At 48.5% G+C, this 17,504-nt stretch overlaps 1 protein-coding gene across 2 annotated transcripts in view; it reads left to right on the top strand.

Annotated features, from left to right (window-relative positions):
* LOC116988305 (parkin coregulated gene protein homolog) overlaps window positions 1-17,504 on the top strand; it is a 142,894-nt gene that overhangs the window by 77,395 nt on the left and 47,995 nt on the right. For both annotated transcript variants that reach the window (XM_033044897.1, XM_033044898.1), the window contains exon 4: window positions 7,854-8,003. In XM_033044897.1, the coding sequence (XP_032900788.1) occupies window positions 7,854-8,003 (150 nt within the window). The remainder of the gene's footprint in view (window positions 1-7,853; window positions 8,004-17,504) is intronic.

Below are 17,504 nucleotides of genomic sequence, written 5' to 3'. Positions count from 1 at the left end.
GAGATGCAGCACAAATACAGACCCTTCAGCCCACTGAGTCCGCACCGACCAGCGATCACCCCGCACACTAACACTATCCTTCACACCCACTAGGGACAATTTGCAATTTTACCAAAGCCAATTAACCTACAAACCTGCATGTCTTTGGAGTGTGGGAGGAAACCGGAGCGCCCGGAGAAAGCCCACATGGTCACGGGGAGAACGTACAAACTCCGTACAGACAGCGCCCGTAGTCAGGATCAAACCCGGCGCTGTGAGGCAGCAACTCTACCGCTGCGCCACCGTGCCGTCCTCAGAAGCTCTTGAAGAATTCAGAACAGAAATGTATATAACATTGTGTGACAGAATTGTATATAACATTATGAGAGGTATAGATAGGGAAGACAGTCAGAACCTTTATCCCAGGGTGGGAGTGTCCAACACTAGAGGGCGTAGTTTTATGGTGAGAGGGGGGAAAGTTAAATGGAGATGTGTGGGTCAACTTCTTTACACAGAGGGTGGTGGGTGCCTGGAACTTGTTGCCAGGGGGTGGTGGTGGAGGCAGATACGATAGTGGCGTTGAAGAGGCTTATAGATAGGCACATGGATGTGCAGGGGGTGCAGTGATATGGATCATGTACAGGCAGATGGGATCAGTTTAACTTGCATCATGTCCAGCACGGACATTGTGGGTCGAAGGGCCTGTTCCTGTGCTGTACAGTTTCCAGTCTGAAGAAGTGTCTCGACCCGAAACATCACTCATTACTTCTCTCCGGAGATGCTGCCTGACCTGCTGAGTTACTCCAGCTTTTTGTGTCTAGTCACCTGTACTGTTTGATGTTCCACGTTGGAACCGCTGGAAGTTGTACGCAGGAAGGAACTATAGATGCCGGTTTACACCGCAGATAGACACTACATGCTGGAGCGACTCAGCGGGACAGCCAGCATCCCTGGAGAGAAGGAACAGGGTGATGTATCGGGTCGAGAGCCTCCTTCAGACTGAGAGTCCGGGGAGAGGGAGACGAGAGATATGGAAGGGTGAGGTGTGAAAACTCGCACAGAAACGCACGTGGCTGTGGTCGCGAGTCTGGGTTATAACGTGGTTGTGGGAGCAGGAGGAATCAGAGAGGGGGAGCAGCGAGAGAGAGAGCTGCAGAACCCTCGTCAGAGAGAGGAGGAGAAATTCTTCAAAGCAGGCACACCATGAGGAGATTTCACAAGGAACTGCAGACGCTGGTTTACACCGAAGATAGACACGAAATGCTGGAGTTCCAGTGGTGTTCATTTTCTCTGTCACACAGAGGCTGAAAGCCCCTCTATTCTCCTCACACACAAAAGAATTGGGAATGTAATGAATGTGTTTAATTTCGGTTTATTACCAAGGCGCTGTAAGGCTTCTGGACTCACACAGAACATGTCCTGCTCTGAATTGGGTTTGCAGTGATGTTGATGGCAATTTAATGGTGCGGTCTGGGGAGCTGTGAATAGCCTGGGCCTGAGCAAAAACAGCACGGCACATACATACTGGGACATTTATAGCAATGTGACCAGCATTGTGTGTTTGTCACACAGTGATTACGTGGCTGGCCACCGTTATACTTCACTCACACAGCAGCAACAGAATCACTCTCGGTAATTGCCACACTCCCAACTATTGGCTCAGATTGATAAGCTGGGGCCGCTAATGATCACCACCACATTACGCTCAGTCACATAAACCCTCGCTCCGCACACTTGAGTAATGAAGATTGCTGTACTTGGCCCGGGTACATGCACACAACGTTGCTTCTGCCCGATTACTGAAGATTTACTCTGGTGTTTCTTGGTGAGTCGGTAGTTTCTCCTTCTGGTGGTTATCAAGCCTTGATGTAAAAAGCTAGTCTGGGACGTGTAGGAGTCCAGGTTTTGTGGAAGATTGAGTAAAGGGCTTGTCCCACTTACGTGTCCTTGGCACGCAAATTACGTGACCTCGTGGTCGCGTTGAGGCGCACGGGCATCGTGTGGCCGTACGGGGCCGGTCCCACTGAGAAGCGCGGAGGGGCGTGTAGTTGTGCGCGACATCGCGCGGCGCTCCGAAATTTTTGTAGCGAACGAAATCTTCGCGCGCCAACGGCCTGTCGCGGAACTGACGGCCAAAGTGGGACAGGCCCAAGACCCTGGCACGACACAACGTCTCACCTTCAACAGCAGCAGAAGCAGCCAAACGATCGCCGAGCTCGGCCTGGGGCTCACGGCCGTTGCGGTCCGGATCCGCCCCCACTTCTACTCCCAGAGCGGGGCCAAGAAAATTGAAGATAGACACAAAAAGCTGGAGTAACTCAGCGGGACCGGCAGCATCACTGGAGAGAAGCTATGGGTGACGTTTCGGGTCAAGACCCTTCTTTTCAGACTGAAGAAGAGTCTCGACACGAAACGTCACCCATTCCTTCTCTCCAGAGATGCTGCCGGTCCCGCTGAGTTACTCCAGCTTTGTGTCCATCTTCAAATGACGTCACGCGCTCCAGGCGGCTGTGCGTACGCATGAAATCGCGCGCGACCTTCGCGGGACCGTCGCGGCTCAACACGACCACGAGGTCGCGTAATTTGCATGCCAAGGGCACGTAAGTGGGACAGGCCCTCAACTCAGCGGGTCAGGCAGCATCGCTGGAGAACATGGGTAGGTATTGACATTTCTGGGAGGCTTTGTGTCTTCTGTTGTACACCAGCCCCTGCGGTTCCTTGCATCTACCATCTCCTGATAATGAGAAAGCTCCCCGAGTCTTGTTGGAGTTATCCAGGCGTGTGGAAATTATTCCAGCATGCTGTCGATGATTTTAGCTACGGGCAATTTGGAACAAAGTGCAGAACCAAGTCTGTGTTTTGTGTCACTCTGGCACTGACTCTATCTGAGACTAACTAAACATATTTCACACATTTACAGTCCCATTTAGTTCAGTTTAGTTTGGAGATACAGCACGGAAACAGGCCCTTCGGCCCACCGAGTCTGTGCCGACCATCGATCACCCGTACATTAGCACTATCCTACACACTAGGAGCCATTTACAATCTGTACCTAAGCCAATTAACCTGTACGTCTTTGGAGTGTGGGAGGAGGCCAGAGCACCTGGAGAAAACCCACGCAGGCCACGGGGTGAACATCCACACTCTGTACAGACAGTACCCGCGGTCAGGATTGAACCTGTATCACTGGCGCTGTAAAGCAGCAACTCTACCGCTGCGCCTCCGTGTCACTCTAAAGGAGACTGCCTTTTCCGTTGGAGGTTACAGTAGCTAACGTGCCAGAGAAGCACGACTCCATGCCCCAGGTCCCAGCAGCTGAGGTTATTCATCGCTTCCCAGAGCCAAGATGCTGTTATATCTGACAGACTCGCAGGGAGAAACAGTCACGGGCGGCTGTATCGTGAAGGAAATGAGGATGAGTTTCAGGGACAGAATGACCTGCTGAGGAGACAGCTGTGGACAGTGGTCCACCCCTCACAATGCAATTCTTTGTCAGAAGAATTCTAGCATTTAATTAATGATTTGGGCGGCACGTTGGAGCAGCGGTAGAGTTGCTGCCTCACAGCGCCAGAGACCCGGGTTTGATCCCGACTGCCGGTGCTGTCTGTACGGAGTTTGTACCCCTTCTCCCCGTGACCTGCGTGGGTTTTCTCCGGGTGCGCCGATTTCCCCCCCACGCTCCAATGACGTGCAGGTTTTTCGGTTAATTCACTTCGGCAGAATAAATTGTGAATTTGGTAGGATAATGCAAGTGTGCAGGGTGATCGGGGGTCAGTATGGACTCGGTGGGCCGAAGGGCCTATTTCCACACTGTATCTCAAAACTAAACTGAAACAGTCCCACCTGCCCCTAGTTAGTCCCATATCCCTCGAAGCTTTTCACATCCATGTAGCTATCCACGAAGAAGGGTCTCGACCCGAAACGTCACCCATTCCTTCTCTCCCGAGATGCTGCCTGTCCCGCTGAGTTGCTCCAGCATTTTGTGTCTATCTTCGGTATAAACCAGCATCTGCAGTTCCTTCCTACACATTTCGTCTAGCTATCCACGATGCTTCGATTTCCTCCCACATCCCCAAGACGTGCGGGTTTGTAGGTTAATCGGCCCTCTGTAAATTGTCCCCTAGTGTGTAGGGAGAAAGTGGGATATCTGACAATAGAAAATAGGTGCAGGAGTAGGCTGATGGGCCTGTTTCTGTGCTGTATCTCTAAATGAAACTAAGGTGAGTGATGAGAAAAGCAGAAGGCACATTATTGTTCCCTCACTGACTGGTTGCCCCCGGAAATGTTATTGAGCGAGGAAGGATTTTATCGTCATCACTTGAGATGTCCAAATGGTGCCTAAAGTTCATCTGCTACTTCTCAAATCAGATCCACTTCACTGTTCAAAACAGCACGGTGTCGTGTTGCAAGGCAGTTTTCGATTATAAGTTCATAAGTGATAGGAGCAGAATTAGGCCATTCGGCCCATCAAGTCTTCTCCGCCATTCAATCGTGGCTGATCTATCTCTCCCTCCTAACCCCATTCTCCTGCCTTCTCCCCGTAACCCCTGACACCCGCACTGATCAGGAATCTATCCATCTCTGCCTTAAAAAATGTCCACTGACTTGGCCTCCACAGCCTTCTGTGGCAAAGAATTCCACAGATTCACCACCCTCTGACCAAAGACATTTCTCCTCGTCTCCTTCCTAAAAGAACGTCCTGCTGGGTTCCATAGGAAAATTGTCATTAAAATGACTTTGAAGCGCCAGTCCTTTGTGTTGAAGCTTTGAGGGTCTGTTGACGGATGCCAGCTGATTAGCAACAACCTTGTACAAGTCCCCGATGCTGAGCGTCACAAAGCATGTTGTATCGTGCCAGTTCACCAGTCATCTGCTGCGTTTTCCGGAGAGCGTTTTTAAAAGAAAAACACGTCAACTCGTATATTGTTCTTTGTACCAACATACTGTGTCAGAGGAGTCGACCGAGGTTTTAATGAATTATCAAATCTGGGGGCTTGTCGGAGTGTGAGAACGGATGAAAAATGAGCAGGAATTGGGCTCAAAATCTCTCAATCCTCAGCCAGATCCTCCAGTCAATAAGGTTATGACTGTTCTGATCTTGGCCTGAGCTCCACGTTCCTCTGCTTCATCCAATATCCTTGATGCCTCTCTAGAATTCAAGCATCCGCTCCCCTTACAAACTGGGGGGCGATTTACCGAGGCTAGTTAGCCTACAAACCCACACGTCTTTGGGATGTGGGAGGAAACCGGAGCACCTGGAGGAATCCCTCGCGGTCACAGGGAGAACGTGCAAACTCCACACAGACAACACCCGAGGCCAGGTTTGATCCCGGGCCGCTGGCTTGTGAGGCAGCTGCTCTACCCGCTGCACCACTGTGCCGCATTTTATGGCAGATATTTGAATAATTGTCCCTGGATGAGAACGATTCTCAACAATAACATCTAATCTAAAAGCAACAAACAGTTGGGCCGAATGGCCTGTTTCCGTGCCATATGAGTCTATGTGACTGTATGACCAGAATTGCACGCAAAACTCCAAATGTGGCCGAACCAAAGTCCTATAAAGCCGTGTCATGCATTCCTGACTGCTATAAGTTCATAAGTTTTAGGAGAAGAATTAGGCCATTCGGCCCATCAAACCTACTCGACCAGTCTCACCCTGGTCACTCCCTCTTCTCCCCTCTCCCATTGGCCAAAAGGTATAGAAGTGTGAAAACGCACACCTCCAGATTCAGGGTAGACAAGAATGCTGGAGGAACTCAGCGGGTGAGGCAGCATCTATGGAGCGAAGGAATAGGTGACGTTGCAGGTTGACACCCTTCTTCAGATTCAGGGGCAGTTTCTTCCCAGCTTTTATCAGGCAACTGAACCATCCTACCACAACCAGAGAGCAGTGCTGAACTACTATCTACCTCATCGGGGACCCTCGGACTATCTTAGATCGGACTTTACTGGCTTTATTTTGCACTAAACGTTATTCTATTATCATGTATCTGTACACTGTGGACGGCTCGATTGTAATCATGTATTGTCTTTCCGCTGACTGGTTGGCACGCAACAAAAGCTTTTCACTGTACCTCGGTACACGTGACAATAAACTAAACTAACACTGAAACAGAAATTGAGTCTTACATTAACGTGGGGCACGTCGAGTTGGTATCTGAATGGAAAAGAAACTATTAAAACACAAACAAGTGCCATGAATCACATCTCTCTGAAGATAAGCAGAATTCATGGAGCATGAATATAAAACAGAGTCTTGTGTATGTAAGTGTCACTCATGCCTCGAGAGATGGTGTGATTGAAAATATCTTTTGATTTAGTCATCAGTTTTTTTGCAAGTCTCTTTGACTTGTGGCTAAAAGAAAGATGAAGTGTCACAGAGCTTTGAATCTTACCAACAGACGTCAAAACATTTCTATGCAGGGCCAGCTTTTCCTGCTTAGCTGTTGAATTGAATGGTACCATAATTGGAATGTGTCACGGTGGCTCAGCGGTAGAGTTGCTGCCTCACAGCGCCAGAGTGCCGGGTTCGATCCTGACTACGGGTGCAGCCTGTACAGAGTTTGTACGTTCTCCCCGTGACCTGAGTGGGTTTTCTCCAGGATCTCCGGTTTTCTCCCACACTTCAAAGACGTGCAGGTTTGTAGGTTAATTGGCTTTGGTATAATTGTAAATTATCCCTAATGTGTGTGTAGGATAGTGTTAGTGTGCGGGGATCGCTAGTTGACGCAGACTCGGTGGGCCGAAGGGCCTGTTTCCGCGCTGTATCTCTAAACTAAACTCAACTAAATTGAAAGTTAACATGTGTAGGAAGGAACTGCAGATGCTGGTTTAAACTGAAGAGAGTCACAAAATGCTGGAGTAACTCAGCGGGACAGGCAGCATCTCTGGAGAGAAGGAATGGGTGACGTTTTGTGTTGAATCCCTTCTTCAGACCCAAAACGTCACCCATTCCTTCTCTCTGGAGATGCTGCCTGAGTTACTCCAGCATTTTGGGGTCAATGACCTGTTATCGGAACCAAAATGCAACGAGCTGCTGTTACACTTGTGGGGGTTCGCTAGGTTTGTTACGAGACTGCCTGGTCTGATCAATGGGCGAGATACTTGATTAGAAACCTGCCACTTATTCCCGGAAAAGACTGAAAGGCCCCTGCATGGCTGAGCACCAGCAGAAAGAAGGTTAAATAAAACAGAGAGCTTCAAGACGCTGTAATACGTCTTGCATGGGGGAAGGGAATGGGAGCAAAGGGAAATCATACACCAGGGATCTAACTCCACTCACAACTAATGGTGCAGCATCATCTCAGCGGGAAGCGTTTAGTCAACGCTCTGGATCATAACTAGGGTCACCAACCTTCTCAGTCCCAAATAAGGGACAAAAGGTCAAAATACGGGACAATTTCCCCACGGCAATCCATTGACCGAATCGGCCATGCCTGGGTGAATGATGAGTTGGCCCGGGTGCTGGACTACACACAAAGCCCAGAGTTTTGGCCCGCGTGATGCCGCGCGCAAAGTCCGGCGCCCCATCCAACTCATGATCGGCCGTGAGAAGGATGGGGTGGCGGTGTCGGCGGTAAGCGAAGGTCCGACGTTCGGACAGCTGACCGGGCTGCCGAACGACCGATGGGGCCACGGGCGAGGCGCTGCTGCTGCTGCTGCTGCACTCCATGGGCTGCACTACGCCGGGACGTCTGTGGCGGGGGCTGGACGCGGCGTTCCGAACCCGACCCGAGTCGTAGCAGTCAAATACGGGACAAGGGCAGTCCCGTACAAGACAAACCAATTTAGTCCAATATACGGGATGTCCACGGCTAACACGGGACAGTTGGCAACCCTAATCATTCATAACCCTTCTCTGTCTTGTGCAGATGCGTTGAACACCAGGAACAAGCATGTTATTTGTACCACGCTGAAGATCCTGCAGCATCTTGTCGTTTCTGGCGAGCGGGTCGGGGAAGCCTTGGTCCCCTACTACAGGCAGTTATTGCCCATCCTCAACCTATTTAAAAACCTCAACGGTAAGTCCCAGCTGCCTCACCCTCTCAACTCTGCCCTTCATGTGTTTGTTTTTCATTTTAGTTTCTTTAATTTTAGAGATACAGCTAGGTTTATGGCCCAGTTTTAGAGAAACAGGCCCGTTTGGCCCACTGAGTCCACGTGGACCAGCGATCCCCGCACACTAACACTATCCTGCACATACTTGGAACAATTTACAATTTTACCGAAGCCAATTAACCGACTAAACTGGAGAAAATGGATGGGCGACGTTTCGGGTCGGGACCCTTCTTCAGATCTTCAGATCCGTCTTTTTTCTCCAGAGACGCTGCCTGACCCGCTGAGTTACTCCAAAACAAAGTTTACTATTGTAACATGTACCAAAGTGCAGTGGAAAGCCTTGTTTTGCATGATATCCAAACAGATAAATACATTCAAGTCAAACTCGGTACAATCGGTGGGTCAAAGGGGAAGATACAGAGTGTTGTGTGTAGGGAGGAACTGCAGATGCTGGTTTACACCGAAGATAGACACAAAATGCTGGAGTAACTCAGCGGGACAGACAGGCAGCATCTCTGGAGAGAAGGAATGGGCGACATTTCGGGTCGAGACCCTTCTTCAGACTGTAGAGTACAGTTGTCAACATTGTAGCGCACCAGTTCCAGAGACAAAGTCCAATGTCCGCAATGGGGTAGAGGTGAGTCGGACAGTACCCCAGCTTATGGAAGGGCCGTTCAAAAGCCTGATAACAGAGGGGAAGAAGCTGTTCCTGAGTCTGGTGGTGCGTGCTTTCAAACTGATGTACATTAAGGGGATTGACAGATTCTTGATTAGTACGGGTGTCTGGGGTGATGGGGAGAAGGCAGGAGAATGGGATGAGAGGGAGAGATAGATCAGCCGTGATGACAATAGACAATAGGTGCAGGAGTAGGCCATTCGGCCCTTCGAGCCATTCAATGTGATCATGGCTGATCATCCCCAATCAGTACCCCGTTCCTGCCTTCTCCCCACATCCCCTGACTCCGCTATTTTTAAGAGCCCTATCTAACTCTCTCTTGAAAGCATCCAGAGAACCTGCCTCAACCGCCCTCTGAGGCAGAGGATTGAATGGCGGAGTGGATGCGATGGGTCGAATGGCCTAATCCTGCTCCTATCACTTGGGAACATGAAGTTATGAGCTTGTGAATAGATAGATCAAGGGGGAATATGAAGAGTGTGGGATATTTGTTATATCTGCTCCGAGCGGTATGGTAAAACCTACTACTTTGAACGGGATACAAATCTACAGCGCTGCTCAACTCCAATGGGCTGTGCAGAAATACCATCTCTTATCGTGAACATAACAGATGCATGGGCTCGGCTTGTGTGTGTGAACTATCTCTGCTTTAAGTAGCGGCTTGTTGTGGGAAGTGTGCGTCTTTTTGAAAGACGGCAGGATCAGTACCACCAGCGACTCGGCACGTACCCCCGCCTTGATGCTCTTTCAACCTCCTGAAGTAATGACACTGCGCTTCTGGGTTCAAAAGTTGACACCTCAGATCAATAGAATCACGGGAACCTCACACCAAGGCTGTCATCCGACGTGATAGACATGACTGTAAACTATTCCTATTTGAAATTCAGCTTCAGAACAAAGCTACGTGAGCTAATCTACATGTCTGGGCCTTTTTCGAGGAAATGCTGCCTTCTGTGTAGAATTTGTATTTGATGGATTTATACATAATGTTAAAGGAGTGGTATTGAATAATCTCGATATTCAGTTCGAGCAACAGCTCCCTGGAAAATCATTTTGCATCCGTTTACACGGACCTGGATGAAAGGATTGTGTGATTCTACCCGACCTGCTGTTTGTAGCTCCCCGCACATCACAAATCTCTGCAAGTCTGTGGTGGCGTGGAGGCGCAGCGGGTAGAGCCGCTGCCTCACGGCGCCACGGACTCGGGTTCCATCCCGACCTCGGGTGCTGTCTGTGTGGGGTTGCGCGTTTCTCCCCGTGATCGCGTGGGGTCTCCCACCCACGGGTGCTCCGGGCCTTCCTCCCGCTATCCAAAGACGTGAGGGTTTGGAGGCTAATTGGCGCTCTGTGAATTCCTCCTAGTCTGTAGGGAGTGGATGGCGAGGGGGATAACATGGAACTCGTGTTCACAAGTGGTCAATGGTCGGCGCAGTCCCGGTGGGCCAAAGGGCCTGTATCCGTGCTGTATCTCTAAGCTAGAATGAACCATAAGGTCATAAGGAATAGGAGTAGAATTAGGCCATTTGGCCAATCAAGTCAACTCCGCCATTCAATCATGACTGATCTATCTCTCCCTCCTAACCCCATTCTCCTGCCTTCTCCCCATAACCTCTGACACCCGTACTAATCAAAGAATCGACCTATCTCTGCCTTAAAAATATCCACTGACTTGGCCTTCACAGTCTTCTGTGGCAATGAATTCCACAGATTCACAACCCTCTGGCTAAAGAAATTTCTCCTCATCTTCCTGAAAGGACGTCCTAAAAGATCGTAGCATAGAATCAAAGAAATCTGGAGCAGAGAAGAAGGAAGCCATTTGCTCAACATGTCTAGGTCTCTCATTGGGACTGATACCATTGTGAAGAGCTTTGGGGGACTGTAATCTATTGGGAAGACCTATTGGGACAAGTCCATTGGGAAGAGCTACGGGGACTAATCCCATATCCCTGCTCTTGGCTCATTGTCCAGCAGGTTACAGTTTGTTAAGAGTTCGAGCATTTACATTATGCAGAGAGGGTCACTACTTCAACCAGTCTCAACTCCCCTCCAATTCTTCTGCCCATTGACTTAAAAGCATGGACAAATAACAAAGTGCTGGAGGAACTCAATGGGTCAGGCAGCATGAGGACAGGCAGGGAATAGACTGACGACATTTCGGGTCAGGACCCTTCTTCAGACTCTCCTGCTCTTCGGCCATGTTATGACCCAGACCTGCTACCTTCTCCATAGCAACCGCCTTCACCGCCATCTTGACCAACGTGGCCTCCAGCTCCCAGGCACCCCAGTTCAGGCCCAAACATCTAAGAGACTGCAGAAGGGTCCCGATCCCAAATGTCGTCTGTCCATTCCCTCCACAGATGCTGCCTGGCCCACTGAGTTCCTCTGCACTTTGTGTTTTGCTCAAGATTCCAGCAGCTGCAATTTCATAAATTCATCAGTTATAGAAGCAGAATTAGGCCATTCACCCCATCAAATCTGCTCCGCCATTCAATCATGGCTGACCTATCTATCCCTCTCAACCCCATTCTCCTGCCTTCTCCCCATAACCTCTGGCACCTATACTAATCAAGAATCTATCGATCTCTGCCTTACAAATATCCACAGCCTCCATAGCCGCCTGTAGCAAAGAATTCCACAGATTCACCACCCTCTGACTAAAGAAATTCCTCCTCATCTCCTTCCTAAAAGAACGTCCTTTAATTCTGAGGCTGTGCCCTCTGGTCCTAGACTCTCCCACTAGTGGAAACATCCTCTCCACATCCACTCAATCCAGGCCTTTCACTATTCTGTACATTTCAATGAGGTTTCCCCCCCATCCTTCTAAACTCATTTAAAAATCTCTAAATTCCTTGTGTGTTCATTAAAAGCTCTCCTCCTTGATGAGGAAAACAAATGGCTTGTTTTCAGGGTTTTATAAGCTTCTTACACTTTAAGTAAATATCCTTTCATGTCGTGCAGGAAGGAACTGCAGATGTTGGTTTAAACTGAAGAAAGACCTTCAAAAAGCTGGAGTAACTCAGCGGGTCAGACAACATCTCTGGAGAGAAGCAATAGGTGACGTTTCGGGTCTGAAGGAGAGTCCCGAAAAGTAACCTATTCCTTTTCTCCAGAGCCGCTCTCTGATCGACTGAGTTACTCCAGCTTTTTGTATCCGCTCATGTTATAGTCTCCTCATTGGGACACAAGCAATGCTGGCCTATTGACTGGAAAAGGGTCCCAACCCGAAACATAGGCACAGCGGTTCGATCCTGAAAACGGTGCTGTCTGTACGGAGTTTGCACGTTCTCCCGATGACTGCTTGGGTTCCTCTGGATGCTCCGGTTTCCTCCCACACTCCAAAGACGTACAGGTTTGTAGGTTAATTGGCTTGGTATAAAAAAAGATGTCCCTATTGTAGAACAGTGTTAAGGCTGGCACAGGCGCGGTGGGCCGAAGGGCCTGTTTCCGCGCTGTATATCTAAACTGAATCATCCATCCATTCCCTCCACAGATGCTGCCTGGCCCGCTGAATTCCTCCATCACTTTTTAGTATTCTCTTTGCTCTTTGTACAAACTGTAATCGGTTGCATCCTCAGAGATCAATACAGAGTTGATTACAAACTGTTCATGTTCTTCTTTTGCCATCCACTTGAATTCCCATCAATGCACCGATTATTTTGCCTTGCGTTCTGTGTGTGACACATCAACCTCTGTAGTTTCCTACAACCTAGCACTTACTTTTGTACAGTGTAGAAAGGAACTGCAGACACTGGTCTAAACCGAAGATGGACACAAAAATGCCCCTGTCCCACTTAGGAAACCTGAACGGAAACGTCTGGAGACTTTGCGCCCTACCCAAGGTTTCCGTGCGGTTCCCGGAGGTTTTCGTCAGTCTCCCTACCTGCTTCCACTACCTGCAACCTCCGGCAACCACCTGCAACCTCCTGGGAACCGCACGGAAACCTTGGGTGGGGCGCAAAGTCTCCAGAGGTTTCCGTTCAGGTTTCCTAAGTGGGACAGGGGCATAATAATTCAGCGGGACAGGCAGCATCTCTGGAGAAAAGGAATAGGCGGCGTTTCGGGTCGAGACCCTTCTTCAGACTGAGAGTCAGGGGAAAGGGAAGCGAGAGATATAGACGGTGATGTAGAGAAATATAGAACAAATGAAAAAAAGTAATGATGATAAAGGAAACAGGCTGGTTAAGGTAAGCTGTGGGTTAGGTGAAAATGAGTTACAGATAATGAGACTCAACAAGATGACTTTGAACCTTGTACAACTATGGGTGGGGGAGGGATGGAGAGAGAGGGGAAGTTTGAGAAAGCAATGTTCATACCGCTGGGGTGTAAGCTACCCAAGCGAAATATGAGGTGCTGTTCCTCCAATTTGCATTTGGCTTCACTCTGACAAAGGAGGAGGCCCAGGACAGAGAGGTCAGAGCGGGAATGGGAGGGGGAGTTGAAGTGTTTGACAACCGGGAGATCAGGTAGGCCCAGGCGGACTGAGCGGACCAGTTTGACAAGTTCCCGGTGAGATATTCTGTTTTAAGTTCCTTCCAGCATAGTGACACTTTCTTGAGGCTGAAACCTAATCTGTCTTCATAAAAACAGAAGGTCTCGGCTGGTTGTGAAGAGTCACAGAAACTCACAAGTTGATTCTGGAAAGTAAAATTAAAAATTAAAATACTCGAGGACCGAGACACAGAAATAATTGTGAACATGGATCGTGGGGGAGTAGGGCAGAGGGAGAGGCCCTTCGGCCCACAATGTCTGTGCCGACCATGATCCCAAGATAGACTCATCCCATCTGCCTGCACGCGATCCGAATCCCTCCATTCCCTGCAAATCCACGTGCCTATCTAAAAGCCTCTAAAACACCACTATCATATCTGCCTCCACCCCCACCCCTGGCAGCGCGTTCCAGGCACCCACCACCCAATTTGTTGTGTTAATAAATTTTCTCCGCACATCTCCTTTAAACTTTGTGTAGGAAGGAACTGCAGATGCTGGTTTTGCACAGAAGATGGGTACAAAGTGCTGGGGTAACTCAGCGGGACAGGCAGCATCTCTGGGGAGAAGGAATGGGTGATGTTTCGGGTCGAGACCCTTCTTCAGACTCTTCTTCTGGAGAAGGGTCTCGACCCGAAACGTCACCAATTCCTTTTCTCCAGAGATGCTGCCTGAGCCACTGAGTTACTCCAGCATTTTCTGTCTGCCTCCGTTCCACTTTGTGCATCTCACCTTAATACTCAGCCCTCCAGTCTTTGACATTTCCACATGGGAGAAAGATTCTGGCTGCTGATCCGATGTTACCACTCATAACTTTATATATTTCTACCAGGTCTCCTCACATCCCCCAGAAAACGAATGACTGAATGAATGAATAAGTTTATTGGCCAAGTATTCACATACAAGGAATTTGCCTTGGTGCTCCGCCTGCAAGTGGCAACATGACATACAGTGACAGTTAGGAATGACACATAAAACATTAAACATTAATAATAAAACATTAATAATAAAATGGGGTATATTCCCAATAAACATTGTGATTTGCATCGTGGCTTGGTTCGGCAACTTGAGCGCCCTGGAGCGGAAAAGACTGCAAAAAGTAGTAAACACTGCCCAGTCCATCATCGGCTCTGACCTCCCTTCCATCGAGGGGATCTATCGCAGTCGCTGCCTCAGAAAGGCTGGCAGTATCATCAAGAACCCACACCATCCTGGCCACACACTCATCTCCCAGCTACCTTCAGGTAGAAGGTACAGGAGCCTGAAGACTGCAACGTCCAGGTTCAGAAATAGCCCCTTCCCCACAGCCATCAGGCTATTGAACTCGACTGAAACAAAACTCTGAACACTAATAGACCATTATCTGTTTATTTGCACTTTAGCTGCTTATTTATTAATGTGTATATATATTTATACAATGGTATATGGACACACTGATCTGTTCTGTATTCATGCCGACTATATTCTGTTGTGCTGATGCATAGCAAGAATTTCATTGTCCTATCTGGGACACATGACAATAAACTCTCTTGACTTGACTTGACTTGATTTTGTAGAAACCAAAATATTTCCTTAAGGTAGAGAAATTAAATTTTTACAATTAATCCTCCTGTAACAAAACGACAATTGTATTAAAATTTTAAATTGAATCTATTCATCATTAGAAATGTCTCAACTTGGAAATTCTCCAGAGAGTTTTTGACTTTGGATATACAGCACGTGAACAGGTCCTTCAGCCCACTGAGTCCGCGGCCAATCAGCGATCATCCTATACACTAGGAACAATTTACAATTATACCAGAGCCAATTAACCTGTAAACCTTTGGAGTGTGGGAGGAAACCAGAGCACCCGGAGAAAACCCACGCGGTCACAGGGAGAACGTACAAACTCCACACAGACAGCACCCGTAGTTAGGATCGAGCCCGGGTCTCTGGTTCTGTCAGGCAGCAACTCTACCGCTGCACTGCAGTGTCACCATAATGTTCAATGTTACAGAGATACAAAACAGTCCTAAAATTCGCACATGCTGTTTTAGTTTATGAAGGAATATTTACAATCTAATTAATTAATTATTGGTTTTAATTGATTTTAGTTGACTGGTTAATTTCATTTTTTACTTGAAATCCAAATTGCGAAATGTAACTGCCTAGAAATTCATCCCCCAGTCAGTTGCCGTAAGCGTCGAATATAATTGCCTTGGCAAATTGTACATTGTAGATTCATCCGAACTCCGTGGAGGCCAAGTCAAGAGATATTTCTAAGGCAGAGACAGGGAGATTCTTGATTAGTGCGGGTGTCAGGGGATATGGGGGGAAGGCAGGAGAATGGGGCTGAGAGGGAAAGAAAGATCAGCCATGATTATCTCTGGAACTCTCTGCCACAGAAGGTAGTTGAGGCCAGTTCATTGGCTATATTTAAGAGGGAGTTAGATGTGGCCCTTGTGGCTAAAGGGATCAGGGGGTATAGAGAGAAGGAAGGTACAGGATACTGAGTTGGATGATCAGCCATGATCATATTGAATGGCGGTGTAGGCTCGAAGGGCCGAATGGCCTACTCCTGCACCTATTTTCTATGTTTCTATGTTTCTATGATTGAATGGCGGAGTAGACTCGATGGGCCGAATGGCCTAATTCTGCTCCTATCACTTATGACCTTATTGCTTCTGAAGTTTGGTTGTATTAGCTTTAAAATCGACAAAGAATAATCTGAGCCAGAATTTAACTGTTCTCATCCCCTTTGATCTCTTGTCTTCACACCTTACCCTTCCTTTTCTCCCTTTCCCAAGACTCTCAGTCTGAAGAAGGGTCTCCCGTTCGATCTCTCCAGAGATGCTGCCTGTCCCGCTGAGTTACTCCAGCATTTTGTGTCCATCTGGAGCTTCTGACTGAGTATCCAATCCATCGACATGCCGAGTTGCAGCGTGGAAGCATTACGCCACCTCTGCGCCCAAAGCTGTCGCTGAGACCCTCGGCCGAGCTTGTGTTTCGGATCCAGGAATTACAGTGGTTCCAGGATCAGCCTCTATTTTCCCACCCTTCACACTTGAGAACTTCCAAAGTTCACTGGACCGTGAGGTGACTCAGCCAAACGCGGTCTAGATTCACCGACCTGCACTGAACTCAATTGGAAAACGCAAAGTGCTGGAAGAACTCAGTGGGTCAGGCAGCATCTGTGGAGGGGAATAGACCCCCAAGGTTTGGGTCAAGAGACTCTCGCTATGTTGGTTTCTGGACCGGCATGAAATCCTCCCTCTGGTGTTCACATCCCACCACCAGGGCCGGATTTACGTATAAGCTTCACAAGCTTAAGTTTAGAGCCTCGAGACCTAGGTGGGCCTCGGCAGGGCCGGATTTACCTATAGGCTTCATAGGCTGATTGGGAGGGGCCTTACAGAGGGGATTGGGAGTGGCCTCACAAGTGGAATAGCCTAGGGCCTCTCTTCATTCAAATCCGGCCCTGCCCACCACAGTGGAATTCACAAGAATCTGTCAATCTCTGCCTTAAAGTACCCATTGACTTGGCCTCCACAGCCGTCTGTGGCAATGAATTCCACAGATTCACCCGCCCTCTGACTAAACAAATTCCTCCTCCTCTCCTTTCTAACGGTACATCCTTTTATTCTGTGGGCCTCAGGCTTTAGACTCTCCCACTGGTAGAACCATCCTCTCTCCAGGAGGTGGCAGCTATTCCTTTTCAACAGGTTACAGAGGGTGTCGGGTTGTTCTGGGGCTAAAGTTGGAACAGACAAATGACATTTCCACAGCACAGGTCCCTGGACAAGCTTTCAAGGTCAGATTTTCCCCGTGACCTGCGTGGGTTTTCTCCGAGATCTCCGGTTTCCTCCTTCACTCCAATGACATACAGGTTTGCAGGTTAGAGTCATAGATTCACACAGTGTGATACAGTGTGGAAACAGGCCCTTCAACCCAACTCGCCCAACAATGTCCCAGCTACACTAGTTCCACTTGCCTGCGCTTGGTCCATATCCCTCCAAACCTGTCCAAGCCATGTACCTGTCAAACTGTTTCTTAAATCAAGTCAAGTCAAGTCAAGAGAGTTTATTGTCATGTGTCCCAGATAGGACAATGAAATTCTTGCTTGCTGCAGCACAACAGAATATTGTCGGTGTAAATACAGAACAGATCAGTGTGCCATATACCATATACCATATACACACATAAATAAACAGATCAAGTGCAATAGGCTGTTATAGTTCAGAGTTTGTTTGAAGTTGTGTTTAATAGCCTGATGGCTGTGGGGAAGAAGCTGTTCCTGAACCTGGATGTACCAGATTTCAGGCTT

This window comes from Amblyraja radiata, chromosome 27, assembly GCF_010909765.2.
Source record: "Amblyraja radiata isolate CabotCenter1 chromosome 27, sAmbRad1.1.pri, whole genome shotgun sequence".
Classification (NCBI taxonomy): domain Eukaryota; kingdom Metazoa; phylum Chordata; class Chondrichthyes; order Rajiformes; family Rajidae; genus Amblyraja; species Amblyraja radiata.
This window is presented reverse-complemented; position numbering and strand designations above follow the sequence as displayed.